The following is a 27,565-nucleotide window of genomic DNA, read 5'->3' as shown; positions in this document are numbered from 1 at the left end:
CGGATAGCAGATCTGGGCTGAAGGTTCCACTTTGTACTTCACAGCATACACGGTTATCTCGGACTTGCGGACTGAATGCGAGCTTGGCAAGCTGAAGGATATTGGTGGGGCGGCAAGGCATTTCTTTTGCGTCCTCACACTCGCGACCAAAGCCTATTTCCAGGCGTCAAATTAAAAATCCACATACAGGACGTGCAGATGTATGTATACGTATCCAGGTATGTTTGAACGACTAGACTCACCAATGCATCACCGATGAAGGGTTGAAGACTTAGATTTCTAATGTTCCCGCGGCAGGGCCATTTTCCCCAGAGCCGCGCTGAGTATTGAGGTCACCGCCCGCTGCTGCTGCCGCCGCCTCCACCGTCGGACCTCCTGGCCGCCTCTGGCACCAAGGGCCCGATGACTTGCCCAGGGACGGCGTGGCGGGCCCGGCCACCGGCGTTGCGGCAGCCGGCCGCTGGTTGCGATTGTTCGGTTGGGCCGCACGCGGATCCCCAGCAGCCGACAGAACCGCCTTGGGCCACTTGGCGAATCCCGACTTGACCACCTCCGGAAGCCAGGAGAAGGGAAGTAGAGCACCTAGAAGGAGGGGGAGACAGAGGTCCATTTCAACAACAGAGGTTCCGACACTAGCCCGAACCGCGCCACCAAGTACGATTTAATGTAGAAGCCAATGAAAGAAACCCCATGACAATCCGTGTGCACCAGCGTGTGCCCGTGTTTGCTGCTGTCGGTAGGTTGGGCACCCCGGTTGCGACCGCTACCCTACCGGTGGTCTCGTGCAAGTAGCCTTCAGGATGGAAGTTGGTCAGGGCAGTGGGGCCATCGCGGTACAGGGCGGCGAAGTCGTACGCCATGGCGGCCGCCTCCTCCAAGTTGAAGAGCCCCAGGTACTGCACCACATCGTAGTGGGTAGGGTGGGGGGATAGGGTTGGGGTGATGGGGTTAGGAAACGCCCCCGGGTAACAACAACCGGGCTTAGGAGTATTGGGACGTGCTAAGGAATCATACACCCTTTGATTTGGATGCTCTCGGCAACGCAATATGGGTCCCCGCGCCTGGACCGGTTCACATAAGGACGCATCCTTCAACAGCTTGCCGCCCGGTGATCACCAACCCCCACACAGCTAGCAAACCACTCAAGCTAGCAAACCACTCAAGCACCCACCCCACATAGCTAGCAAACCACTCAAGCACCCAGCCCCACATAGCTAGCAAACCACTCACAAGCACCCAGCCCCACACAGCTAGCAAACCACTCAAGCACCCAGCCCCACATAGCTAGCAAACCACTCACAAGCACCCAGCCCCACACGCACCACGTAGTTCTTGCCGAACATATTGCCGATCCGCGCCTCCCACAAGTCCGACGCACGGTGCCGAGTCACGCCGCGGTACTGAGATTCGCCCCGGCTGAAGCCGTAGGCCCGCCGCCGCAGCGAGTTCATTAGGTCTTCCTTGGTCAGCTGTAGCAGAGATTCCAGTTCCTCGCCGTACACCTCCAGCGGGAACTGGGAACCAAATGCGTCGTCATTGGGAATGCATGCGTAATGAAGAAATGTAAGGCAATATCACAATAGATTGTGCAAAGTCGTTGCATAAACACAGCATGTATGCGATAATGGTATGGAAAATATGAACGCCTGTGTGTAGTGCGCTCATCTGTGTGTGCAAGTAAGTAAAGACGTGTGTGCACACTCCGCTGGTAAAGTGCGCCCTCCACATGCCCGCAGCTCAGGGCATTGGAGCCTCCGCAAACATGATGTTTGAAGTTACGCACGACGAAACTAGTTCCCCCTGAACTCACATTGGTGATGGCACCAACTCCCCAGAAGACGATGGCCGCCCTGTCGTAGGCCTGGGCCGCCTCAACCTCCGTGTCGTACGCCCCCAAGTAAAACTGCCTGCCCCAGGCCCTCTTCCCTCGGAATCCAACGCGCCGTACCGAGGGGTCCCACAAGTGAGCTTCCCATTTGTTGGTGTTCCGGTGTCTGAAAACGACCGGGGCGTGGCGGGTCGGGGCCAAAGAGGGAGAGAGCAGAAGGCCGTTACAAGCTGCTGTTTTATCGACAAGCTGTCACTGCTATAGCCCTCAATGTGTAAAATGGTAAATAAGCCCTGATAGTCGTAGGTCGGGTGGGCCAGGCTGCTTGGGCGTGGCGTGGCGTGGCGTGGCGTGGCGTGGCGTGGCGTGGCGTGGCGTGGCGTGGCGTGGCGTGGCGTGGCGTGGCGTGGCGTGGCGTGGCGTGGCGTGGCGTGGCGTGGCTACGATGGATGCGGCTTAAGTGAATCTCATGAACACATGCACGGTGCGCCGGCCACAACACCCTCTCTATGGCAAGATCGATCCGTCGCTCACCGACTGACACCCTTGAACTGGGAGCTTGCACTGTCGCGCTTCCTCCGAACCAACTGGGAAGGGATGATCTTGCAAACCCTAGCATTTACGGCTCCGCTGTACGGGTTATCAATGGCGGCGGACCTGGTGCGAATGCGAAGCGTTCCTCGGACATCGCTCCGTGCACGAGGAGCCTTACCGCTGATGACGCGTTGGATAAGTTTGTTGCCGGCAATGCCGCGCTTCAGAGAGAGTTTTCGGAGTCGTTTCAGCAGCGCAGCTTGCAGCTGCTCGCCGTTCGGCGCCAGCCCAATCCCAGGGCTGCCCCCGGTTGGCGCTGTGGGGAGCCCAACCTGCATGGGCCCACCTGGTGCGACCTCCAGGGAGGACGTGGAACCTAGGGGCTGCGGCTGAGGCTGCGGGTGCTGCTGGCTAGGTACAGGCGGGTGGGAAAGAGATGAGTCAAAGGCTGCGGCGCCGGAAGCAGTGGCTGCAGTTGCTAGACCAGCGACGGCGTTACCGGCTTCCACGTTGCCCCTCCCCTCCTGACCTCGGTCCCAGTGATCCAGGTTATCTGTTGTGTTCAGCAGGGAAGGTGGTGTGAATAGGCGGAAATGATGACTGTGTGCAGCTGGATACGGCATAGCCTGCACGCCCCAAAGCAACCAGCCTAGGCAGGGCTCCAAGCCGAGAAATACGGTACCACGATCCCCACGCACGCACGGGGGCCAAACCCGTTTGTCTGTCCCAGGTAGAGTGCCGTACCCGCAAATGAAGGCGCGCCGCTGACCCCACGACCCGCTTCAGTGACGCCGCCGTTCACGGTTCCGCTACGCGGGTCCGTTCGCCGCTGCAGTTGCGGTTGTGGTTCCGCCGTGTATTGGCGGTATTGTTGCTCATGGCGGCGATAATGCTGCTGGTACTGCTGGAATAACTGAAAGTGTTGGGTGCCGCGGTGATGTGGTGGCGGCGCTACTGGCGGCCCTAGCGGACCACATGATGTAGGAGGTGCTGCAGGGGCACCGTAGGCGTTGCCGTACACCGTGTCTAAGAGAGATCCAGCCTCAGCAGCCGCCTGGCAGCAACTACCTGCAGCTGTGATACCCCCAGCAGCACCAGCAGCACCAGCAGCACCAGCAGCGGCGAATTCGTTCATCTCGATATCGCCGCTGGTGTAGCAGTTGTTGATGCTGTAGTATTGACTTGTCGTGCCACTAGCTGGCAGGAGGTGGCTGTGTGGATGTCCGGTGTTGCCGCAGGTTGGGCAACCAGCGGAAACTGGGTTGGGTGCCGCACTCGCGCAGTAAAACGGTACATTTCGGATTGCGTGCTGCGTGTACGGTAACTGGGCGCCTTGGTAACAACTACATGAGTAGTGCCCACACGGTGGTGGTTGCAGGTGCGGCTCCGGCTCCGGCGGCGGGGGCAGCGGCGGCAGCGGCATCTGCTGGACCGGTAGTTGCTGCGCGGGCATTGGGTAGAAATTTCCCAAAGGGGACTGCCGTTGTACGAGGACGCCCCTGGTGCGACTAGCACCATATCCGCTACCAGCCCAGGAGGCCTGGAGACCCTCTTGTTGCTGCCACCGCTGTATTTCGGCGCCGCCACCGCCGCTGCCGTCGGCTACGAGCCCACCGTACACGGGACGATGACGAGCCTGATCTGCCGTAGTACCGGTGGACGTGGCCATGCTATGGTATTGAGGTAAAGGCAAAGCCGGTTGCGGAACGGGCCTCAGATTAGGTCGTTCCGCGGGGTCCTGGACATGGCAGCCATGGAGGAGGGTCGTCCGGCGAGAATGGTCATTCATCAGCCTACATAAGAGGGGAGCTGTCAGCAGATGACGCGAAAGTCCTCTGTGCTTTATAATCGTACGGGGCGGGCGACTTGCACGACGATATCAAGCCACGTAAAAGAAGACCAAATTCTACCCGCACATTACCACCCATACGGCCCCGATGGCGAAAGTCTATTGGCGATAGCCGTACGGCTGGAGGACAGGACTCTACGTTATGTCGTAGGGCCCGGCGAGGCGATCCGTGGATCTGTGATGCATAGAGAAAACCATGGCAGCTGCAGTGGCAGTGCGCTACTTACCAGTCCAGAGTAGTAGCCGCCGTCGTCATCATACCCTCCTATGCCCCAAATGGCCTCGATATCGCTCCACCACTCTTGTCCTTCCGCACCACCGTCGTCATCATCGTCTAGGAACTCGTCGTCGAATATGGGATTCCATCCGGGCTCGCCGAGAATGTTGGGATACATGGCTGCCGATAGGGGTGACCAAGTTCCTGGATTAATAGAGGGAGGGAGCCTGGGAGGTTATCGCTCCATGTGCATAATACAGTGAGGCCGCAGATAGCACCTGAACACATTGCTATCTGCGCAGTACAAACGGGAAGCTGAAACGTCACAACAACACAGACACGATCACCACCGGAGGCGCACGCTCAGGTGATTCGGCCTGATGGGCGCTGGATGAGCTACTGTAGAACTTACGGATTGTCGTAGCTTGGCCTGTTCAGGGACGTTTACAGCCGGGGTCCGGGACGCGCAGATCAGCTCGTGAGGCTCGGTCAACGCACAGTCAGATTACAGGTAACATCTAGATGGCAGCCCAGGTATCGGCTGCCGCAAGCTCCCGCTCAATCACTGAAACAATAACTATATATCTTCGCGTTGAACAATTTGCCTGACACTATCCTTCTACAGTATTTGTAAATATGTGCGAGTAACATAAATGACCTACGTGAGTATACTACTTGCCCAACGACGTGCCAATTGGCTCGTTATATAGACACACATTCTCGACGCCAACATGGGAAGCGGTGATAAAGCTGTCTAGGGGCTTATCGGTCCGTCCTGTGGAAGCGACGATGACGAAGAAAGGCACTTGCCGCGCCTTGCCTAAGTAGGCATCCACCTGCCTCGACTGTGCGACAGCAGCGGTGACTGTTAGCGTTGTGCAATTTCTACTGGGTTCTGCCTCGGACTTACAGCTCCGAGGCACATATTTGCTAAGGCCACGCAAGACCCGCTGCAACGTGCGCTCATAGCCTGCAGTTCGTATCAAGCCACATTTGAGTCTGCCTGAGTCTGTTTGAGTCTGTGGGGCAGGTTGGGGGTCTTACTGCACTGAGGCGTACTGAGCAGAGAACCCAGCTGAGTCAGCGGCTAGCTTTTCTAGGGCATATGGGCAGCAGTCTTGGATAAGCACTTCGCCTAGGACTGCCTAGGATTCCGCCGCCTGGACGGTACGCAACGGCAATCCCACCTAGACTCGAAGGTCTTGGTGATGGTTCTCTCACACACAAACAGATTGGCGCGTTGACGAGGTCATGAAAGACAAGTCGCATACATTACTTCCTGGTTTACCAGCCTCAAGGAGCACGTTAACTCCCTGCACGTTGTTAACAGCGATACCTTCCCAGGTGAACAGTTTGGATGTCAGTGGCGGATGACCTCGTCCCTGAGACAAGCCTTACGCCACTGTTGCCTGCAAAATCCCCCACCCACCACCACTCTCATCGAACAGAGTTAAAACATCAAGTGAGTTGCCGCCACGCACCATCCCCGTTCGACCCGGACCCCGAATCCATTCGCTTGCGGGGGACTACTGGAAGGACCAACGGGTCACTGAAACTCAAACGGCGATGACAAAGCTTTATTATCATGAACTATCAATATCATGAATACCCTTGAAAGCATTGACGGATTGCCTTGTGGTAAGCCGCCAGTCCCCTTGGGGGCCGGCCACGCGCGAGTGTGGGTATTTTAGTTCATGACACGCACGACCTGCAGCCGACGGTCTACACCGGCCCCCTGCGCCACCGAGGGGACATGCCGACACGCAAAACTTCTAAATTAAATATTCCATTCCCCCACGCGTGGCGAGCCAAAACATTACTACCGGTGTCCACAGTCCAATCAGATCAGCAGTATTGCGCTGCGTGACACTGAAAGTACATTTGTCGTCGCGGCTGACCAGCTTAAGATGTATATTATTACTGGTCTCTCATCTTCAGGCCCGGCCAGTCAACGGATTCTTATACGGGAGGTCTTGACGTCTCCATTGGCATGCCCATAATTGGACACTCATAGTCTCTTGTTTATGCCCGGGAAAAAATATCATCTGAACTGCATCTGTATCCATAAGAATTGACACGGCGATGTGTTTGAGAGATGTTCTGTCCTTTACGGTATCATTTCGTTGAGGTTGTGACCCCGGGGTCTATGTCAACGCACAGGGCAGTTGCATTTAAATAATCTTCACATGGATCATTGATTCTGTGTGAATATTTTCACATGAGGGTTGCAGCATATAAGATCATCCAGCTCTACACGTCTGCAGCTAAGCTACCTGCTGTTGGAGGTTCAAGGGAGTTGGGCAGTTAATGTCACGGTCGTTCTTACGCCGCATCTTTATGGTTGTTCAGTATGAAATCCAAGATATGCTCAGGATAACTATCCGAAAACTAATTTTAGTGAACTTTAAAGGCTAAAGTGTAAAACGGGGTTAACTACAGCTGGTCCCCTTTATGCTCTAACAGAACCGCAATGTAGGTTACTGAACAAAACTACAAATGGCAATGCGCACGGCGTGCACGAACGGCGTACCAGCGCACAATAGGCACAGCCATGTCGCTCGCGTGATGCGCCCGTGCTTTCGGAACGTGCGCACCAAGGGCGGTGTTTACGTGCCATCAGACAGCTTCGGGGGTCAGAGTCCTGAACGAAAGGCTGCCGGTATCCTGCGGACATTCTTCACCTTCGTTGCCGCGAGGTGGGTCCTGATAACGAAAACCGGGGTTGCAATCGGGCGCCAAACTCGGGAATGCACGTGGGGGGTCGGTGTGGATCGGTCTGTGTGAGTGCAGTGGCTATTCGGGTCCCCTCGGCTGCAGTGTGCAGCTCCTGAAGGCCTTTTTATGAGGGTTTCTGCCGGGTCCTCAACAACCTGCTCAATGCATGAATGGGATGCTAGGCACAACACAGCTTTTACGTGCCGCGCCGGGGTGTTGGCAATGTGCTAGATCCGGGACAAGCACCCTTTGTTTATTTCGAAGCTGGGGCCCGCAGGATGCGACGAAAAGCTGATAAGGGCGACTTGTCCCTGTGCTGTTTATTGGGGCTGTTGGCAATGCCACCCGTAAGCTTTGCTTGCGGCAATGCTCTTGAACGTACCGCTGTAGCTACCGTTGTCGGGTACCGTTGTTAGGCGCTATCGCAACTGCTAGTCGCAGGTGGGTCAGCAGTGAGATGGTGCGGCTGCCTGCCTAGCCAAGCACCAGCGGAGTGGTAGAGCACTCATTGGGTAGCTCAGGGCAAAATACACTGACACATTAAGTATTGGAAAATGCATTGTTATCGGGACCGGTATGTGGATTCTTGCAGAAATGTATGCAAACATTACTGGCATCAGGTAATTCAACATCCACACATCCCTTGAGACCGCTTGGCGTTGTAAACAAGCAGGAATTCGGTGACCATGTTCTCTGTGTGGGTCGTGCCAGACATGCTGCTGCTCAACACCCTGCCTGCAGTGGGCTGCGGGAGCAACAGCCATGAACACCGTGCCACCTCCCCGCGCCTGCTGTTGCTCCTGCTGCCGTTGCTCCTGCTGTTGCTCCTGCTGCTGCTGTTACTGCTGTTGCTGCTCATGCTACTGCTGCTGATACTGCTGTTGCTGCTACTGTTGCTGCTCATCCTGCTGCAACTGCCACTCAGGGTGGTGCTTACACAGCTAGAAGGCTCCGGGCGTGGTGCGTTGGGCGCCTATGACTCTCAGGCCGCCACAGACCTGCACCATTTCTTGCAGAATGTGCCCATGAAGGACGGCGACGAGTGGCTGGCACTGATCACGAGGCAAAACACATCACTAGGTGCGCCAGAAGCAAACCCGTCGTGTGAGCCGCTCCGCATCATGCCACAGCCGGCATCATTACCCATACTGCAGCCCTGTTTGTGAACCCCCTTCGGACCTAGCCTTGTGCATGGTCCCCTGTTACCACAGGGCTTCGGCTCATGGAAGTCCGCGACCACTACTGCGAGGAGGCCTTCGAGTGGGACCAGCTGCAGCGGCTGGCCAAGAAGGTGCGCATGGGTGCGTGTATGACAGGAGTGCGTACGATGATATCAATAGAGCAGTATAGCTCGCAGGCTCGATTTACAAACATGCAATTTGCGTTTTAGTAGTTCCCCCTGCTGCTGAGCCCCTAAAAATGTCGGTTGCATCGACAGCGGATATCTCTAGCTGGCTGGGTCCGAAACCCAACACGCAGCGTAGAAATGGTGGCCTCAATACTGCTGCTACCCCTGTTGTCGCCTGATCAGGACATGAAGGGCGCCAACACGAAGCTCATGCGCCAGTTTGCCGCCGCCAGCCTCGCAGCCTCCCTCACAGCGGATGAGGCGGCCGCCAGCTCTCGCTCCTTGGCCGGGTGGCGGTCGGCCGCAGAAGCTGACGGTGCCAGCGGGGGCGCTGCTGCTGATGCCAGGGATGCACCGGCGGCTGCAGCCCCAACCGGTGCCGATAGGGGCACGACGGACAGAGGGGCCGCCGGCGGTGGTGAGACCGCCAACGCTTCGGAGCAGCTTGTGGTTAACAGCGGTGGTGGCGCCCCAGAGGGCAGGAGCACTTACGCCGGTGAACCCGCTGCAGGTGCCTCCTCGCCCACCACCGGCATTGAGCCTTCCGCATCTTCTAGCACGCGGCCTGTGGACTTCCCGCCCGCAGCTCCCTCGGAGGGCCCCAGCGAACATTCTGACTTGCCACATGAGGATCCACCACCTCCCGCTTGCCCCCCGCCGGTGTGCTGAGGGACCTCACCCTCGCGAGTTTCCGCGGGGGTGGGAGCAGTTGAAACCCCTGAAACTCTATCAGGTCAGGGTGTCTAATTTATAATTCGCTCTCGTTCACCCAGCTTTATTTCATGTTTTGAGGCAATGCAGTGCAATGCTGGGGTTTCCTTTGCATCATTTGCATTGTCCACATTTTTATTGTTCAGTTGTCGTGTGACGTTTGGTGCTTCCCTTTATGCATGAGCTGGTTTGTTGTATGCAACCTGGAATTACAACTTGGCATTGGTAGTCACCACAAAATGACAGATGGCGGGCCACTGAGGTGTTCTTCACCAGATTGATCACCAGATTGGTACTAGTCGCCGAACCAGCGCAGGGCGAAATCCCGCCTGGAACACGGAGAAGGATGACGCGACGGGGCCTTATACGTACCAGACTAGATGCAGAAACGATGCGCTACAGGACGTACATACAGTTCATGCAGTTCAAGGAAGATATTGCTGAGCGAAGGAGTTAAAAACACCGAAGCCCTTGATGCCCTCCCAGCGTCTTCTGGGAAACCCTGCTGTGACGGTGCTTGTTACGTATGGCGTGATAAGCGGGAACGAACATTTGTAATATTGCAAACACACAATGTACCGGTCTGCCGCATGCCCCACCCAGCCAGCCGTCATCACACCTGAACCCATCCAACATGCAGCGAAGGGTGGCGACGGCCATTGCGCGTACACAACCACCAGAAAGGACTTCTTGCTCCTTAGTTTGAATCCTCGGGACGCCAGGGGCGTCGGGCGCCTGCCAGGAAAAAAATGGACAACATGAAGAGAACCGACAGATGTTCTGGCACCAACCAGCTGGTCTGGAGTTACGTGCCAGAAAAGTTAAAGATACAACAGTGATTTCCACCGTTTGGGCACAAGCGGGCCATTTTATGGGTCCCGCTCATTATGCACCAAATGATGAACCTGTACCCAGCAAGTACGATCAAGAATTAATCAATTGCCAACAGCCAACAGGAGTCCATTTATTGATGCAACCAGATCATGTGTGTGCACTGGACTGGTTGTGCAATGTTGTTACTGTACACTACACATCGCATGCCCACATTTCACGATGCCAAGCGGGCTGAGCAGATGGCTCCTGCATCCCGCCCTCCAATGCCCCACTCAGGAACTCTCCCACGATGTCCCACGAAGTCCCTTCAGTCCTACCCTGCTAAGACGTAAGGTTCGATACCACCAACCCTTCCAAAATCTGTTAACCTAAGCTTTTCGCAGAGTAATTTCGCGGTAATGCATTTCGCAGCCCGCGGCAATAGCTACTGGTGGTGCTGCTGCTGCTGCCGAGGCTGTAGCAATGCCGTCAAGCGCATCTGCCCCTTCCCCGGCACACCCTGCCCTGCCGCACGCCCTCGGCCGCGCGCTGCGCCTCCGCCTGCGCCTCCACCCCTCCTCCTCCCTTGCGTTCCCCTCCCCACAGCTCCCCCACCGTGTGCTGCCCCAGCCCCTGTCCCTGATCCTGCAGGCCTGCCCGCAGCCCTTAGTCGTGCCAGCTCTATCTCATGCAGGATTCGCCGCTGCTCATCCAGATCCACACCGCTTAACAGGTCCACAGTCCCGGGATCCGGATCTAATGCAGCGCTACCCGGGCAGGGAGCCGGAGAGGGGTTCAATTCCGCGCTGCAGTCAGCTCCCCGTGGCATCAGGCCATGGCCGTCTGCGATCGTCGTGACGGCTGCCGCTGACGGAGCCCAGCCGCCATCGGTAATGAACGCGAAGTCGGCGTCAAGCTCCCCCCCGTGAGCAGAGGTGCCGCCGGCTTCGTGCTGCGGCGCTGCTGGTGCTGGTGCTGCTGAAGTGCAGCCTTTTCCCGTTCCTGGTCCCATCGAGTTCGGACAGCCGTGCGTATCCGCATCGCACGTCATGAGATCCTGCTCTCCTGATGCCGTGCCTGTTCCCCGCCACTGGTGCTGAGGCCAGCAGCTAAGAGGCGTTGGCGTTGGCCAGGGCACGGGCTGCTGCTGCTGCTGCTGCTGCTGCTGCTCCTCAGGACGCAGTGACGCGGTCAGCTGCTGCTGTGCTTCCTTGCCCTGCAAGTGCACGTCCTCTCCACATCCCGCGTCCTCGACCCGACGCCTCTTATAGGGCTCTGGTTGTTGCCGGGTATCGACGCGGTGGTGGTGGTGGTGCGGCTGCTGCTGATACTCCAGGGGATACAGAACCTCCTGGCCCTGCTGCGGCTGGGGGTGCGGGCGGTGCTGCTGCTGATGATGAAGGGCCCGGCCTTGCAGCTGCATCCCTACTCCTCCATCCTCCGTATCACGCATCACAGCGACATAGCGCCCCAACTCAATCACCTCATCCATGTCTGCACCAATGTCTCCAAACGTACTGCCGTAACGTTCTAGTCCATGCTGTGGACTAGAGCTGCGCACTCCATCCCCGCCATCCTGATCCCCACCGCCACCGCCATCACCGTCCCCGCCACCGCCACCGCCATCACCACCGTCACTGACATTCCAGGCCGCCAGCTGATCATCGGTTCCCTCACGCTTATCGATGCCGGTCCCAGACAACCGCGACATCTGCACCTGCCACTCCTGCTGGGTCTGTTTCCCCCCCCGCCGCTGTTCCTGGAGTGCTGTTTGGTGGTCCTGTTGCACAAGTTGGTTGAACTGTTGCTGGTGCCGTGCTAGCCCTAGACGCAATAGCGGCTGACCTAGCTGCTGCTGCTGCTCATGCTGCTTTCGTTCCTGTGCTGGATGGTGCTGCGGCTGGAGGGTAGAGAAGAAGCGCGTGATGGCCCGGGCACCAGCTGCAGGTGGATCGTCGAACTCGGTGGCGGCCAGGGCCAGGCGGCTGCAAGGAAGCGCATCGGGCTGGCGCCTGCGAAGGAGAGGATAGAGAGAACGGGGTGACTGGGCAGCAGGGCATCAACATTCCGAACTTGGGGGTAATTCCAGCTTGTGTTATGCAACTTCCACTTCACCGTGGGCATGGAATAGGTGGCCAATAAAACACCCGTGTTCTCGTGTTAATGATCTAGTGCTACAGCTACTTCCTGGTGGGTATGCGGAAGTGGTGTTATAAACTTGAAAACGTTAGGAAAGAGGCTCAAAACATGGACCCATTTTGCTTGCGTGGCTAGCAGCCACTGAACAACAAGACGACGTACACATGTCGGAATAGCGCCATGGCTGATTGCGGCACCAAGCTGTTCCCCATCTCCTGTTCACATCAAGCTAATGATGGACTGATCATCGTCAAGCTCATGCACCCGCACCGAAGAAGACATGAGCACCTGAGCATCTCCAGACCGGCCTTGGCGAGGGTAGATGGCGAGGGTCCCTCCCTGCCATGCTGGGGCATGGGACAGCGCACACTGCGCTCCCGGGGGCCACTGCCGCGGTAGTGGAGCACTGCACCCAGGCAACGGTGTGAGGTGAGGTGAGGTGAGGTGAGGTGGGGTGGGGTGCGGTGAGGTGAGGTGAGGTGAGGTGAGGTGAGGTGAGGTGAGGTGAAATGGCATGGGATAAGAGTAGGGTTGGCAAAAATACTATATTTTTTAACACAAATAGTATAGTATAGTAAGAAATAGTACAATACATAGTAATGTAGTACTATGATACTATTACTAGGCAGGTACACGCTCCCAGTAGAAGGGGGGTGTACGACCAACCGTTGTACCTGAAATTTTACACCGTTGGAAAGGTCTTCTTTTGTTCTTTCTAAATATGTACTTAGACATTAGAAAGCAGATCGCTGCGGTCATCCAGATCATTTTTTGTTAGTTCAGTGCCCGGTGGGTGGACCCCAAACCCCATGTCTCAAGGCGTGTTATGGCACATGAAGACATAATCACAGCTTGACTGCAGATCTCGACTTGGTCCAACTAATACTTGACACTATCCAAACCCAAATCTAGTACTATCTAGTACTATTTTTACTATATTATTTTACTATGTACGAACGCGGTACGAGCGTCGTAAACTAGTGCCAGTTTAGAGCCCTGCATACTATGTAGTACTATGCATAGTACTATTATAGTATAGTACTCTTTTCTAATATAGTACCCGTGCCAACCCTAGATAAGAGTTGGGGGTGAAAGGCAGGAAGGAGGAGGTGGGAGGACCAGTCGGAAATGAACCTGTTCACAAGACACATTGTAAAGAAACTCGCGAGCGAGGGAAGCTCCAACATGTACACATGTTTGCGTGCGCTTGTGTGTGTGTGTGTGTGTGCTTGTGTGCGCTTGTGTGTATGTGTGTGTGCAAAGTAAAGCAAATAATGTGTTGTTAAGGGCGGCACGCGGCACGTAAGGGGGTAGGTAACAAGGTAGTGAGTCAGGTGGGCAGGTAGGCAGGCCGGCAGGGCTCAACTGTGACCCACCCACAGCCCCAGCCTCCCAACATGTCCAAGTCCCAAGGTCCAAGGCAACCCACCCAGCGTCCGCGCCCTACGCAGGTGCACCTCCTCATCCTCCCGGCAGCGCTGCGCCAGCTCCTCCGCCAGGATAGTCAGCCAGCGAGCCAGGTCCGTCAGGTCACGGGTGGGATCAAAGGACTTGCAACTCAACAGCGACTTGGGCTTGTCCTGTAAGGACGAGGAGCAGATGGAGGAAAGACGAACCACACACGATTGAAGCTGCTGCCAGGGCAGATGGAGGAGGGCGGTGAGAAGCCAGCGGCGGGCGGGCGGGCGAGGGCGGGAGGGAGGCGATGCGAGGAGGTGAGGACCCTCCCTTTACAGCTTCCTTTCAAGGCTCCCAAACAGGCCATCCAGCAGCCAATCATAGCGCCGCACCACATGCAGACATGCAGAGTCCCCTCAGAATGGGGCAGTGCACACCTCACATACTCCTCGACATGATAAGGATGTTTGGGGATCCTCTTTGTTCGCCGGGCCCCACCCCACCCACCCACTCACCTTGGGTGTCACCGCCTCCATGCAATGTCCCCGGACAACCTGAGACACCCACAACCTGAGGAGGGAAAGAAGTACCCACGGAAATTCAGTGCACGGCTGACATATTCATCTGGCCCCCAATCCCCCTGAATCGACATGACCGACCCGGTCGACATATCGAGACCCGAGCAGGCCCCACCTCCCACATTACGACAACACGGCCCCAGCTTGCCAGACCTCTACCCTTACCAAGCTTATACACACTGACCTTACACCCCAACCACACCGCATTACTCGTCTTATTGCCCCTTCCCTTCCCAGCTCACAGCCCTTACTCTTCATCCCCCTCCGTGCCCCACTCAGGCCGCTCACCCTGTTCTCTCCCCCAGCACCCGCTGCAGCTGCTCCAGGGGCAGCTGCTGCACCTGGCCCGCACTTGTAGCTCCAAAGTGCTGCTCCAGGGAGGACCCCAGCTTGCCACCCAGACCCCGCAGCTTGGACAGGGCCAGCTCCTGTGAAACAGGCCAGCCACCGGCACCAGCGCAGGTACGGCGACAAAGGAAAGCAACAGCACGTCGGTCCCCTCCAATAAACATGGCGTGCGGCAAGGTCTCCTGGCAAGCCTCAAAACTAACCCTTCCAATGTCACGAGGCTCCCCGTGGTCACCAGCTGCACCTAATGGCCACCTTTGCTCCCGTCCCCCCCCCCCCCACTTCCATCCCCTCCTCGCCCTTCCTCGCATCATTCCCCCCATCATTCCCCACTGTACCAGCCCTCCTGGTCGCAGTAGTTGTGTCTCAAATTACAAGTGCCGCACGCGTGCGAAGGTGTCCGTCAAAGCCTGATTGGGGGCCATGGACTATATATATATATACATATGTTCATATATACATATATTCATATATACATATATTCATATATACATATATACATATATTCATATATACATATATACATATATTCATATATACATATATTCATATATACATATATACATATATGTATATATATATATATATATATATATTGTTGGGTGTGGGGCCCTCCAGCCCTCCTCCACCTTCCCCGCCCCGGCAACCTCACACACCTGCATGAGGTCGGGCACCCCCCGGGGCAGCACCAGCGTCTGCTTGTCCGGCTTGTTGCGTGCAGAGCCCACCTTGGCCAGCAGCTTATTGGGAGCCACACCTGGGGAAGGGGACGGGGAGGAGGTGGATCCGGATGTGGACAGAGGTACGGACAAGTGTGCAGCTCCGCAACAAAATAGCAGCATCCACACCGATCCTTGAAGCACACACACTCAGCGTTGGAGATGCACCCAGCCTCAGCCGCACCCACACCTGCACTCACATCAACACACGAATCTTTCCAAGCAACACACCGAGCACGTACCTACCTGCCGAGCAAGTGAAGTCCAGCTCTGCACGGACAGCCCTCCGCAATCTCAACGCGATCATGGCGCCTGAGGGGAAGGGGAGATCAGTTGCAAGAAGGAAATGGGACAGGGCGGTGGCATGGTGGCGCAAGGCAGTGCATGTGGGTGTATGTGGTGCCAACACGACTGTGCGGGGCGGGGCGGGGCGGGGCGGGGCGGGACGGAGAGGTCCCAGGAGTCAGCGGCAGATAGAAGCTGCGGACGGAAGTACAGCACATCGGCAAGGTAGATAAAAGTACGGCACATCGGCACTGGTACTGCTGGAGCAACTGGGGTAACACCTGCATGTTGCCCCACGTCGAGTGCAGGCGCCGTGCGGCACCGCATCCTGGACCCCAAAACCTAGATTGCCACCCTGTGCATGTGCCCAAGCATGGGCCCAGCAACACCGCACACATAAACCTACAAAAAAACACGTGTGAATTCCATTCCCTCCGCCGCTACCACCACCACCACCACCACCACCATCACCACCACCATCACCACCACCACCGCCAACATAATGCCCCTTGTCACCCTATCCGATATACCCAATGTAGCCGCCAAGAGAGCAACTCACCCACCACCAGCCGTCGGTCGGTGTCGTTAAGTAGGTCCGGCGGCCCACCCACCACAACACTCGCCTCGCACACACGGTGTGCCTCCTGCAGCAGTCCCGCTGACAAGCCGCCCTCCGTCCCGCCGCCTCCGCCTCCACCAATGCCGGCCTGTCCCCTGCCACGCCCCACCCCGCCACCGGCACTGGCACCGTTCCCGCCACCGCCCTCGTCGCCATCCTCCCCACCAGCAGCAGCAGCACCGCAGACACCATCACCACCACCACCACCACCGTCCTCGTCCTCGTCCTCCTCCAGCCCCGGCGGAAAGTCCCAGTCGCCAAGCTCTGCTTCAGTGGCCGCAGCGACCTCCCCAGCTGCTAGCTCCCCACTGCAGCTGCTGCCTGCTGTTAGCCGCTGCAGCTCCTCCTCCTGCGTGGTGGTGGTGGTGGTGGGGGGGGGATGATGGTGGGTGACGGTGGTGGCCAGGGAATGGCCAGGGGATGGCAACGACCCGAAGCACTTGCCCCCCGAATGACAACATTGCGAGTAACACCATCGCGTTGCGCCATGGAGTCAGAAAGTAAACAAAGGTCCTGGGACTGGGACGCGTGATCACTACACGTGATCACTATACTGGCCAGCGAGCGGCACATAAACTTAGGGTTTCATTATCCAGCCACGGGCGAGTCGAGTCCCATGGCCCCACAGTTCCACAACCGCAGATTGCAGCACCTCAGGGTGGGATTTTACTGCCTATGAGCTACGTGCTGCTTACTTCTCCCAGAGCAAAATCATACACATATGCATATACATATACACACCGTCATCGCTTACCCCCGCCCAGACCCGGCCCAGATTCGGTCCCCTCTCCCCTCCCGGTTGGGTCGATTCGGGTCCAATACGGCCTCCTCCCCACACCCACCGCCATGGCCGTCACGTCCAGGAAGGCCTCGTCCACGGAGGCCTTTTCCAGCAGACAGCCAGGACCCAGCAGCCCGCTCAGCACACGCATAATCTCGCGGGAGGCCTGAGGCGGCGGCATTGTGTACGGCAATCAATACTGCAGTACGATAATTGTACGTCGCTACTACCGTATGCAAAATCACGGCATCAACAAGGCGAGACAGCCAAAAAGCTCGAAACAAGCTCAATCACATGCAGCCGGCTGTCAACAAGTGCAGGGGCTGTATTTAGTTTGTTTCCATTGTCCCTCTCATCTCAACCGGCAGCCGCAACGTATTGTGCAGCTCCCCCTAAGGCAACGTCTGAAGGGAGAGCAGACTGCACCTGCCGGTACGGTTGGAGACTGGCCTTTGCCTCATTGCGCCTCGCAGCACCACCACCACCACCACCGCTGCCGCCGCCGCGCACACCACCCGCGCTGTGGCCACGCCCCGGCCACAGGCTGTCGCCCTCCCCTGCGTGTGCCGTACAATAAACCGTACATCATGGGGAAAGGGAGCTGGAAAGCACGTGACATGAGCATTACCATTCAGGACCAGCTCCTGTACACAGCACAGTACAGCATATATAGCTCCAATGCCGTAAGTAAGACAACCCTGGTCACCAACGACCGACCCCTGGGTCACGCAATCCAACTTCAGGCTGCTTACCCACCCCATGGGCCTCTCTTCCTCTCATGCCACTCCAGGAAAGAAAGAGGCACCAAATAATACCGGACATGCTTCAAGTTCGCCAATGTGGAGCCAGCAGCCCAGCATTACGTGCTAAAGCATGTCATGCAGTGCAACTGCGTACATCAGCACATCACACTCCCAGTAATTGTCGGCAGACCGGTCCTGGCCAGGAGCCGGAGCCCAGCGGACCGAAGCCCACACGGGCCCGGCAGCCCGGGCCCCGCGTCTCATCCTATCACGCCCAATGTACTGCCGCCTCCCGCGCCCCCCTGAAGGGTGCCGGGAAGCCGCGGGTGGGCGGGGGACAAGGGGCCCCGCACACCTCGCAGCGAGCGGATACCCCCGCGGAGCACAGCCGATCAAAAATGATTTTTGCCATTTCGTTGTCCGCAGGGTTAAAAACACGATCAGCAGTGGTTGAGAGCTGCTGCCGTGCGGAAAGCCTGCGTGGACCTGAACTTTCAGCCCTCACAGTCCGAATTCCCCTCTTGACTACACTCCACACCTTGTTTTCGTGTGTTAGCTGAAGGACAATGCGCAGCGCTTCTTCCGTCCACGGGATTTTCAGCTGGCGATTCTTCTGGGCAACAAGAGCTATGTAACGCCAGCCGTACCCAGAGCTCAACAACTATTGACTAGCAGTCTTTTCCTCTTGGCTTCCTAACGCTGGTACTTGTGCTGGTGGCGTGAATGAAACTGAAGGAAGTTATCCCGTCACCAGGAAATGTGCCAATTTCATTACTTGGAGCACGAACGATACACGCTGTGACGCCTGTGATGGTTGTAGCATGGCCGCCTTTGTCTCACCCACCGATGGTCTCCACGTGGACCGTTCGGAGTTGCGGACAGATTTTCTTGGCTTCCGCTACCCGCATGTGCCGAGTTACACCCGCAGCGCGCGCCGCATAGTTGACCGCGATTAAGCCTTCCCTGGGGATGAGGCAAAGGGCGAACGTTGCTGAGACCCCGCAAGGAGGTAGGTAAGGCTGAGAGGGTGCGGGTGGACTGCGCAAGCCCCAGCGTACCATTGCTGCACCGCGCAGGGTACCACCCGGGGAATGCAGTGCCGCTTTTGCTCAACTTGGCCTGCGTTGCAAACTCGGACAACCTGGTACCATGGCTATGTATATGCACTAGAGAAAGGTTGGCCATGCTTACAGTAGAAGGCATCAAGATCGATATGGATGATGACGCGTGGCCTTCTTTCCCACGACATGGCCACGTATGGCGCTGACAGATCGACCGCAGGCTATCAGCCCGCAAGCTGTCAGCAATATGAGTATCAAGCTACGTTTTGACATCTAGTTCTGTACAAAGTTCCCACTTCCCAGACTGGACAAGGAAATTTTGCATAACAGGGGCAGGCGTACACATTTAGTCAGTATGCAGACAGAATTTATCGCTTCCAGTTAATCGTAAACCAACTGATCGGTAATAGAGCCGGAATACAAAGGACAGCGGTCGTTCCAGGTTTATTGCGAACGTGCGTCGAACAAGCTGGGTTCGTTAGACGCAAGGCCCAGCGCACAACTGTTAAGCTAACTGTTTCAAAACGGACCGTGTCCTCAAGGCCTTCTTTTAAGCGCATGATAAATTGCTCAGCTTATCTTGCTTTTGTTGTTCAGCGCGCGATCCTACGCGTGGAGTGCTGGCATGATATATATATATTAGCACCAAGAGGTTACTAGTCCATGAAAACGCAGGGCAATTATAATCGTTGGTAGCGGCGGCAATAGCCACACAAACGCTTTAATGTTTCACAGTTAGTTGACGAACCTCGTGTTTAATCTTGTCGTGACTTCGGAGCTAGCGGAGCTAGGACTCAGGTGTATGGCATATGATGTTGTTAATTGATATCTTGACTTTTTAGCAGACCAATTATTGACATTGTAAGCCTAAGTTGAGTTTGGAAATCCCGATTCTCTTGGCATACAGCCAGTTTTCTTGGCAAGTAAAGTGAGGTTACGCTTCCCAATTGTCTAGCGGTCGCGTTCCTTTTTGCGTGTCTGGTATCTCCAGTTACTAGTCGCGTGCCGCCTTTTAGCCCGGTATCCAGTGCGTGGAAGGTTCTTGCCTTGACTCCGGTAGGGCATCTAGGAGCATTGCGTGGGATCTGTTTATTACGTGCGTGGGAATTTGCAGGGAAGCCAGGTTCAGGGAGCAGGAGTGCGCACACCTGGCAATAGCTTGTAGCTGCCCTCATGAACGGTGGTGCAAACACTCTTTCAACTCCGGAAAGCATCCAGCCCTCACCCGGCGAGACCAGCCATCACCCGATGACCCGGTGCCGTGTCAGCCCTCCTAGCTGCACTTAGTCGCACATGTGCGCTTCAAACCCACACGAAGGGGCAGCTGCCATATAGGAATCTGCCAATACCACATTAAAAAACCTGCTGCTGCTGCGCCTACTAAGGGCGTTTTCTGTACAGAGAAGTCAAAGGTTTTGTGCCAATCTTCGCGCTTCATATGCAAAGACGCCACGGGAACTCGTTGGGAAGTACTTAATCACTGTGTTACTTTGTAGCACTAGTCAAGGGCTTAACAGAGAGTGGTCAGCGGCCTCTACTGGACCCTACTGAACCTCATCATGAAAGGGAACTAGGAAACACCCATTTCTATATGCTGGCTCAAGGGCCCTATACACTTATGCATCCAGCACCTCCGCTTGCCTAGGAGCGTCTGACCCATTGTGTAACTGTTTGTAAGTCGCTAGATCCACCCACACCCCAGCTCCTCAGCGATACACATCCAAGCCCAACGTAGGCAAGCCACCACCCATCCCGATCGGTCATTACAGCGCACTGTGTGTCTTTCCACTCGAATTGTCTGTTGCCATGAACGCAGTTAAAAAACATCAGTCCGTCCCCTCCTTCCCAGACACTGCGGCTGCTGTCCCCTGCCGAGCAGCCGCCGCCCGCCGCATCTTCTCCAGCACCTCATCCTCGAAGCTACTGCCCCCGCCACCCCCGTTGCCGTGCCCAGATGCCTCACTGCCGGTCCCACCGGCCCCCATCCGCCAGCTGCCAAAAGCAGGCGCACCTCTCCCCGACGCTGCTGCCATTGCTGACGGAAATGCTGCCGCTGGTCTCCCCGTTCCTGCCAACCCAGCCACATTGGCCGCCGCTGACGCTGCTGCAGATGGGAAAAGTCCGCCACCACCGGTAACAGGAAACGCAGCCTTGCTGCCCGCTCCCGCTGCCCCTAGCCCTACGGAAGGGAACAAAGGCCGCGCAGAGGACCCCGGAGGTGGGTCCGGCAACCGCGCTGGCCGCTGAAGCAGCGACTGTGAACCTGGTCCTGCCGCGGCACCAGACACCCCCGCCACAGGGAATGCAGCACCGCCACCCCGAGGCAACAGGCCCTCGTCTGGCCGAGCCGAGCTTCCGTCGCTGCCCGCCGCCGGCGGCCCTTCAAGCTGCGCATCCTCATCTGCCGCCAGGTCCCCTACCAGCGGTACCACCAACAGCGGCTCGCTGGCGTCCCCACACACGCTGCCTGCCGCCGCCACCGCAGCCGCCTCCGTCGCCATGACCACCAGCGCCGTCGCTTTGCGCTTCTTCTTTCGGTCTCGGAGCACTACGTCTTGTACGGGGGCTCCGAATCCGCTGAAGATAGACCGCAGCTCCTCAGTGCTATACTCGCGACACGAGGGATCCCACGTCACCTGCAGGTGGGCGAATGGATGGGGGGGGGCGGGGCACTGGTGTACATACACCTGCCGTATACAACCGCGGCTCGAAACGGGACCCACAATAGAAGGGGGTCCTCAGCACGGCTCCAAACCGCTGCAACACCTGGCACCTGGCGGCTGGCACCTGCTGCAGGTATGGCGCTGTATACAGCCATGGCCGGCACGCCCTAAAGGGGATGAACCAAAGTCTCTCCTTCGTCGTCTCCGTCCCCTTTAGGGGAAGAAGAAGGCCTACGTAGGCCTATCGGCCTGTATGAGCGTGCCGGCCCTGGCTCCCACAAAGGAATATTCGTGACAGTCGGATCGCCAGGTAGGGACGCCGTCGTTTGAACGATGGCCAAAACAAAAGAAGTACATATTTTACATGACGTACATATGATGATAACCTCCCCCGGACGGTATGCTTCACCACAGGCATGCATCGCTTTCGGCTCGGCCAGAAAGATAGCAGGGTGGCTGTGTTCACGTACATGGGTGGCAGCTAGGCAAACCGCTTTGCAAGTCACTGCTGTCAAACGGAGGCATTTAGTTGTGACCGCTCCCACCCACCTTCAGCGTTCGCCGCAGCTGTGCCTGCATTGCTGCCGATGCGGCGTCGCCACCATCGCCACCATTGCCGTACGACGTACTTAAGCCACCGCAGCCAGCCCCAACTGCCGCTGCCGCTGCTCGCTGCGCTGATATGGCTGCAGAAAGCTCCGCGGTTTGCTGTCGCTGCCTCCGTTCCTCCTCCTCAGCCTTGCGTCGTAGCCGCTCAAGCTCCACCTGTTTGAAACCGCGACACAAGGGCAACCGCCTTGATAATCTACTTCCTTCCCCAGGCGCCGAGTGCTGGTGGAGCCTCAGCAAACGGCTGAGGTCTTAACATACCCAAGAGATCACTGGGGTCCTGAACATCGCAGCGCCTAGGCCTACCACCCCGCAACATCCCGTACCATACCCGCTAGCACAGAAAGTCGCTACCCCACACAATGATGCTTCAGCTCTGAACTGAGGCAGATTCAAGGCAGGCGCCGACCCATTAGCCGAGCCCTCTCACGGCGCGGGAGGCCCGGACCAGGCCCGCAGTGCGTATGTGGGAAAGAGCGCGCTCAGAACTTCAGAAAGTTCGTCCCGGCCCTTGGTGAGCGGACTAGCAACCCTAAACCAGATCAGGCTGTCCGCACCGACCTTGAGCCGCTGCCGCGCGATCTCCTCCTCGCTGCGCTCGCCGGCCGTCTGCGGATTGCGGTCGGGGCCCCAGCGGAAAGGGACATGTGTCACGAAATGGGACGCAAGAGGGACCCCTATGTGAGTACGGTGCGGAATGCAGTGCACGCACTGCGAACACAACGAAACGCTCAAAGCATCGGCCTCCTAGCACGCCTGTCCACCACTTCATCCACCACATGATCACGCATGATAAGTATGTTGATCTTTATATCGTTAATACGGACAAGGCAAGCGTCTGGGCACATCCATCCCCATGTACACAGACATGGAAGCTCCACCGCCTGCCAGGGTCTTAAAGTGGTTCAATTTGCTCCACCCGTCCCCCTGAGCCTGGCTGTCCACCCTAACGACAGCCCCTGCCTACAGGCGCCACTGTCCGGCCGGCCTCATCCCGTACTAGACATTACCCAGCGCAAGGGGCCCCGACCAGGCTTGTTGCCCTACAACAATCAATGCAAATCCACAGCCCCGGCTACCTGCCGTTCCCGCCGCTCCAGCTCCTCCTTCAGCTTCCGCCGCTTGTCGCTGACCTGGGACTCTCGTGCCGCCCGCTGAGCCTGAGCCCTGCGGCGATGAAGCACATGTTTCGGAAGCAACGTATTGTCCGATTGTTGCTGCTGCAGTCCGCATCAGCCTTGCCGGGTAGAAAGTAGCATACCACCACAAGCATTACGCTGCGCTGGTCTGACCCACATCGTGCCGAAGTTTGCGTTTGGGGCTTAACTCAGCACACTGCCGTGATGATATCATGCCCATCATCGCGCACGCTGCTATACCCTCACAGGGCACGCACTACTTCCACTGCCACCGCCGCTGGTTATCAGACGCGTGCAGCGTAGCAGCTATCGGCCTTTGTTTTGTTTTTCATATCCATGACATTTCCACAAAAGTTGGTGCTGGCATCGACGCACGGAGGTTGAAACCGTCCACCCGTCCGCAAGGATTCTCAATGAGGACGACCCACGGGTCACTGACCCACCTGAGCAGGTCATCCAATGCACCCCTTGCGTCCTTGTCGAGGAGCAGCCGATACGCCTGCTCCAGCTCCGCGAACTCCTCAGCTGCATGGAGCACATACACATAGTTGAAGTAGGGGGTTGTGGTGAGCATCAGCGCATGCAGGCGCAAATCAGGACATGCCAGGGGACAGCAAGCTGCGGAACAGCAAGCAGGCCACGAGTGGCGAAGCGCGCCTATAGTTCTCTGCATTCTTAAGGCAGCTCGCATGCATAGACAAAATGAGCGCTAGAGCCCACCGTAAACCTTATGACCCCATTTTCGCAACAAACAACCTTCACTGGGGGGAGGAAGTGTGACTTCTGAGGCCACGGTTCCAGGGTTATACAGTTGGCGGATACGGGCACAGGCCGCAGGGATGAAGTGAGCACGATATGGATATGAACACATGCATTTTGGGTTATATAATGTGCCAAGGGCTTGATCTTCCTTACACCCTATCCATCACCTTACCAGCATTTGGGTTATCACGGTTTTTATCAGGGTGCTTAAGTATTGCAAGCCTACGATAAGCCTGTACGGGTGGATTTCACGGGAAAGGGCGGCAGCAGAGAGCAGGTATGCTGTATGCGGGGAGAAGTGGACGGTCACAAGGGGTGACAGTGGGCAGACCCATTGTATCCCAAGCACACGTCTTGTAGGTCAGACCGTTCCCCAAAGATCGTTCTGTATAACCTTTTTAATGATGGTGTCGTCCACGTCGGGACCGGGCTGCAGCTCGAGGATCGTGTACGCATTCTTTTTGGTATCCTCCATTACTGCTTCCTAGTTGGTGTTGATAAGTAGACGTAATGCAGAAAATTTTGACTTACGGCAGCCCGGCGTGGTTTACTGTCAAAGCTGTTGGACGACTCTGTATAGTTAAAGATGAAGTCGCGCGAAGCGATAACCCTAAATCGCTGGGAGGTATGACATTGCCTTTACAGCACACACCTGTAAGTTTAGGACTGGCTACTTTTATCAACCGTTTGTACGAGCGAGCTGGAATGCCGAATGCAATCTCACGTAGCTTCACACACAGTAACCCTGTCTTAAGGCCTGCGCTTCTTATCTGCCCATGCAACTTTTATTACTCATTTGTTGAAGCTACGCATAACAGGCCCGCACCTAGGGCACGTCCAGAGGTGGCAATCTTACATAATTTCCAAAGTCGCATGCACTTAAGATACGTGCTTTATAGATAATCCTGAAAGCTTGCAACGCGTTGCTTCGGAGTGGGCATGTTTCGACGCTTGGCGCAGTCATGCGCCAGCTTGCTGACGAAGCAGACGTGTACCCTTCTGGTAGGATACATTACGCCGATGATGGGGATTGTGGGCGGCTGAGGTTAATGTTTGGTGCTGATGGTCTACGGGGCGGGTGATGTAGGAAGCGGCACAACCGAGCACGAGCGGATCTCTTTCCGCTTCTGGCTATGAGGCGCTGCAATCAGGTGGGCGATACACTCCAAAATTCTTGATTGCTGCTCCAGCCCACTGCACATTTCTGCCAAGACCCCTAACACCCGCCCACCGCTACAGCAGGCGGAGGCCACCTGCTGCAGCTTATTAGGAGCAAGTACACGTACAAGTTCAAGAAAGCGGCACCCTTGCCAGGTGCGTCAGACTGTTCAATTTGGACCCATGCAGCGTTCATGGCATGCAACTCAACCCCAAGTCACCCCAAGTCACAACCCCACCTCTCAAATCACAAAACCACCCCACCCTCCCTCCCTGTACCTTTCAGGCTTGATCTACTGGAAACCCACCACCCCGGGCCTCCGCCATAAAATTACCATCGACTACGAGTCGCTGGGTGTCTACACTGGCCCGCCCACAGCGGCGCTGTCACGCCGTGTCGGCAAGACTGGCGGCCGCAACAACACGGGCCGCATCACGACACGCCACCGCGGTGGCGGCCCGCCCAAGGTGCTTCGAGAGGTGGAGTTCGACCGCCGCAAGCTGGACGGGCTTCCCGGCACGGTACAGCGGGTGGAACTGGACCCCAATCGATCTGGGTTCCTCGTGTTGGTCAAATACTCGCCAGGTGGGGCTCGTGTACGGGTGGGCGGTAAGGACTTGAGCACTGGGCACTGGGAAACTCGGCGCCCCCGAAAGTGAGGTGCCAAAAGGGACGTGACTAAAACCCCGACTTCACCGAGGAAGAGCGCCGCTCCATTACCATCCCAGTCGTCAAACTGCCGCATATGGTGATGGGTGGGAATTGGTTCCACAGTTCCACAATCGGTGGACATGGAGATGGAGAAGAAATCGCGTTGTGGCCCTTGCTTAGCTCTGAAATTTATGTCTTCGCCAAGATTGATGCTTGGGATGCTTGGGGAACGTACGGCCGGCCGGCAAAGGACGGAGGTTTCAAAATGGAAAGGGCCTGGCGGGGTAATTGAAATTTCCGTTGCGCCCTGGGGAACGTGCGTTCTGGGTGCATGCAGAGGTTGTGTTTTCGCTTGGTTTTCCCAGTCAGAGCCCGCCCGCGCAACATCATGATGGAATCTGCTTTTCATGACAGCTTGGCATTATTGTCAGTCCGAAGTCTTTACATTTTCCGAATGTTTCTTCGCTGTCTCGCTATCGTTTATGATGGATGTGTCCACCGACCCCAACGGATGAGGCTGTGCCAATGGCTCCTGTCAAATGGCACGTACAGTCGTATCACCCACATCCCAAGCGAAGCTCCGTGTCCAGGGCACTCGGCAGGGAAGCTCCGGCAGGGAAGCTCCGGCAGGGAAGCTCCGTGTCCAGGGCACTCGGCAGCAGCCTGCAACACTGCTTGCGATATCAGCAGCCTGCATCCCCGTGTTCAGCGAATTTGTCAGCCCAGCTATCTTTTCCTTACTCGCCTCACCTTCGCCATTCTGCACGGCCTGACATGCAGAGGGCGAGCTTCCATTCCTGCGCTATCACCTTGCACCGGCGGAGCTCAAGCCCGGGGATGTGATCATGTCCGGCCCTGGCGCCCCGGTGAAGCCTGGCAACGAACTACCTTTGCGGGAGATTCCCATCGGGGTGCCCATCCATGGCCTGGAGCTCAAACCCGGAGACGGCGCGCGGCTGGCCCGTGCCGCATCCACGAATGCGGTCATCCAGAGCAAACAGGAGCACTATGCCGTGGTGAAGCTGCCGTCGAGTAAGTGATAGCACGGGACGACGGGAGGTTGATGAAGGAAAAAAACTGCACACAAGAGTTAACAGGGCATGCTCCTGCAGGATGGTAGTTGGCGCGGGCGGGGGTAGGGGGGGTTCCTGGCCTAACACAGCCCCCATGGTCCAGAATTTATGCTGAGAGCGGATTGTGATCCGCAAGTGCAAGTGACAATATCTCTCCATGTCTGTTTTGTTCCTATCTAAGTTATACGTGTCTTAAGTCATCTAAATAATTGGGTCTTAATGTTCTCGCTCCTGTTGACTGCCGACCCGTGGTTCTTTTACAGCCGAGATCCGGCTGATCCACCTGGACTGCCGTGCTACGGTCGGCCTCGTGAGTAACCACCTGCAGAATCTGGTCAATCTGGGTAAGGCGGGAGAACGGCGTAAGCGCGGCTGGCGGCCCAGCGTACGCGGCATTGCAATGAACCCCGTCGATCACCCGCACGGCGGCCGCACCAATGGAGGTCGGCCTTCATGCACGCCATGGGGCGTATACACCAAGGGCACGCGCACGCGGCGGCGCAACAAGGGCTCTAACCGGTTCATTTTGGTGCGCAAGGGCGGACAGCTGATTGAGAAATTCGTTCAGGCGCGCAAGTGGCGCGCACGGTTGAAGCTAGAGAAGCTTAAGGAGTCTGGAGGGGGCGGGGCACGGAAGGCAGCTGCATCCACTGGGACCCAGCGATGATCTACAGAGAAGGGCTCGTCGAGTTGATTAGTTTTGTTGCTCCATCGAGCCGCTGGCGTAGTAGCAGTTCAAGTGCGTGCGAGGTTCGTACACCAGCACGGAAGATTGACCGTCTGACTACCCAGCGTCCAGAACGGTTGTTACAGGTGGCATGTG

At 56.9% G+C, this 27,565-nt stretch overlaps 4 protein-coding genes across 4 annotated transcripts; 2 read left to right on the top strand and 2 right to left on the bottom strand.

Moving 5' to 3' along the window:
• Positions 1–271: 271 nt before the first annotated feature.
• On the bottom strand, positions 272–4,606 carry VOLCADRAFT_98548 (pathogenesis-related genes transcriptional activator; the record flags this gene model as incomplete). The annotated part of the gene is made up of 8 exons (XM_002957383.1): positions 272–582; positions 773–896; positions 1,323–1,502; positions 1,811–1,994; positions 2,363–2,678; positions 2,709–2,915; positions 3,065–4,100; positions 4,439–4,606. 8 exons carry the CDS (start codon positions 4,604–4,606, stop codon positions 272–274), a joined length of 2,526 nt encoding a protein of 841 aa, XP_002957429.1.
• A 2,318-nt stretch (positions 4,607–6,924) lies between these two features.
• VOLCADRAFT_98547 (uncharacterized protein) lies at positions 6,925–9,160 on the top strand (the record flags this gene model as incomplete). Its single annotated transcript, XM_002957428.1, has 5 exons — positions 6,925–7,124; positions 7,421–7,490; positions 8,160–8,223; positions 8,355–8,434; positions 8,675–9,160. The coding sequence occupies 5 exons, from the start codon at positions 6,925–6,927 to the stop codon at positions 9,158–9,160; spliced, it is 900 nt and encodes a 299-aa protein (XP_002957474.1).
• Positions 9,161–23,037: 13,877 nt separating this feature from the next.
• On the bottom strand, positions 23,038–24,334 carry dnj19 (molecular chaperone; the record flags this gene model as incomplete). The annotated part of the gene is made up of 4 exons (XM_002957382.1): positions 23,038–23,125; positions 23,541–23,622; positions 24,032–24,092; positions 24,254–24,334. Coding segments are annotated over 4 exons (312 nt in total), but the record flags the coding sequence as incomplete, so codon positions are not given.
• Positions 24,335–24,821: 487 nt separating this feature from the next.
• On the top strand, positions 24,822–27,409 carry mrpL2 (mitochondrial ribosomal protein L2; the record flags this gene model as incomplete). Its single annotated transcript, XM_002957427.1, has 5 exons — positions 24,822–24,861; positions 25,099–25,173; positions 25,304–25,603; positions 26,450–26,701; positions 27,006–27,409. The coding sequence occupies 5 exons, from the start codon at positions 24,822–24,824 to the stop codon at positions 27,407–27,409; spliced, it is 1,071 nt and encodes a 356-aa protein (XP_002957473.1).
• Between the last annotated feature and the right edge of the window lie 156 nt (positions 27,410–27,565).

The sequence above is a fragment of the Volvox carteri genome, assembly GCF_000143455.1.
Source record: "Volvox carteri f. nagariensis unplaced genomic scaffold VOLCAscaffold_73, whole genome shotgun sequence".
Classification (NCBI taxonomy): domain Eukaryota; kingdom Viridiplantae; phylum Chlorophyta; class Chlorophyceae; order Chlamydomonadales; family Volvocaceae; genus Volvox; species Volvox carteri.
The sequence above is the reverse complement of the archived record's forward strand: the minus strand, read 5'-3'. Positions and strand labels throughout refer to the sequence as shown.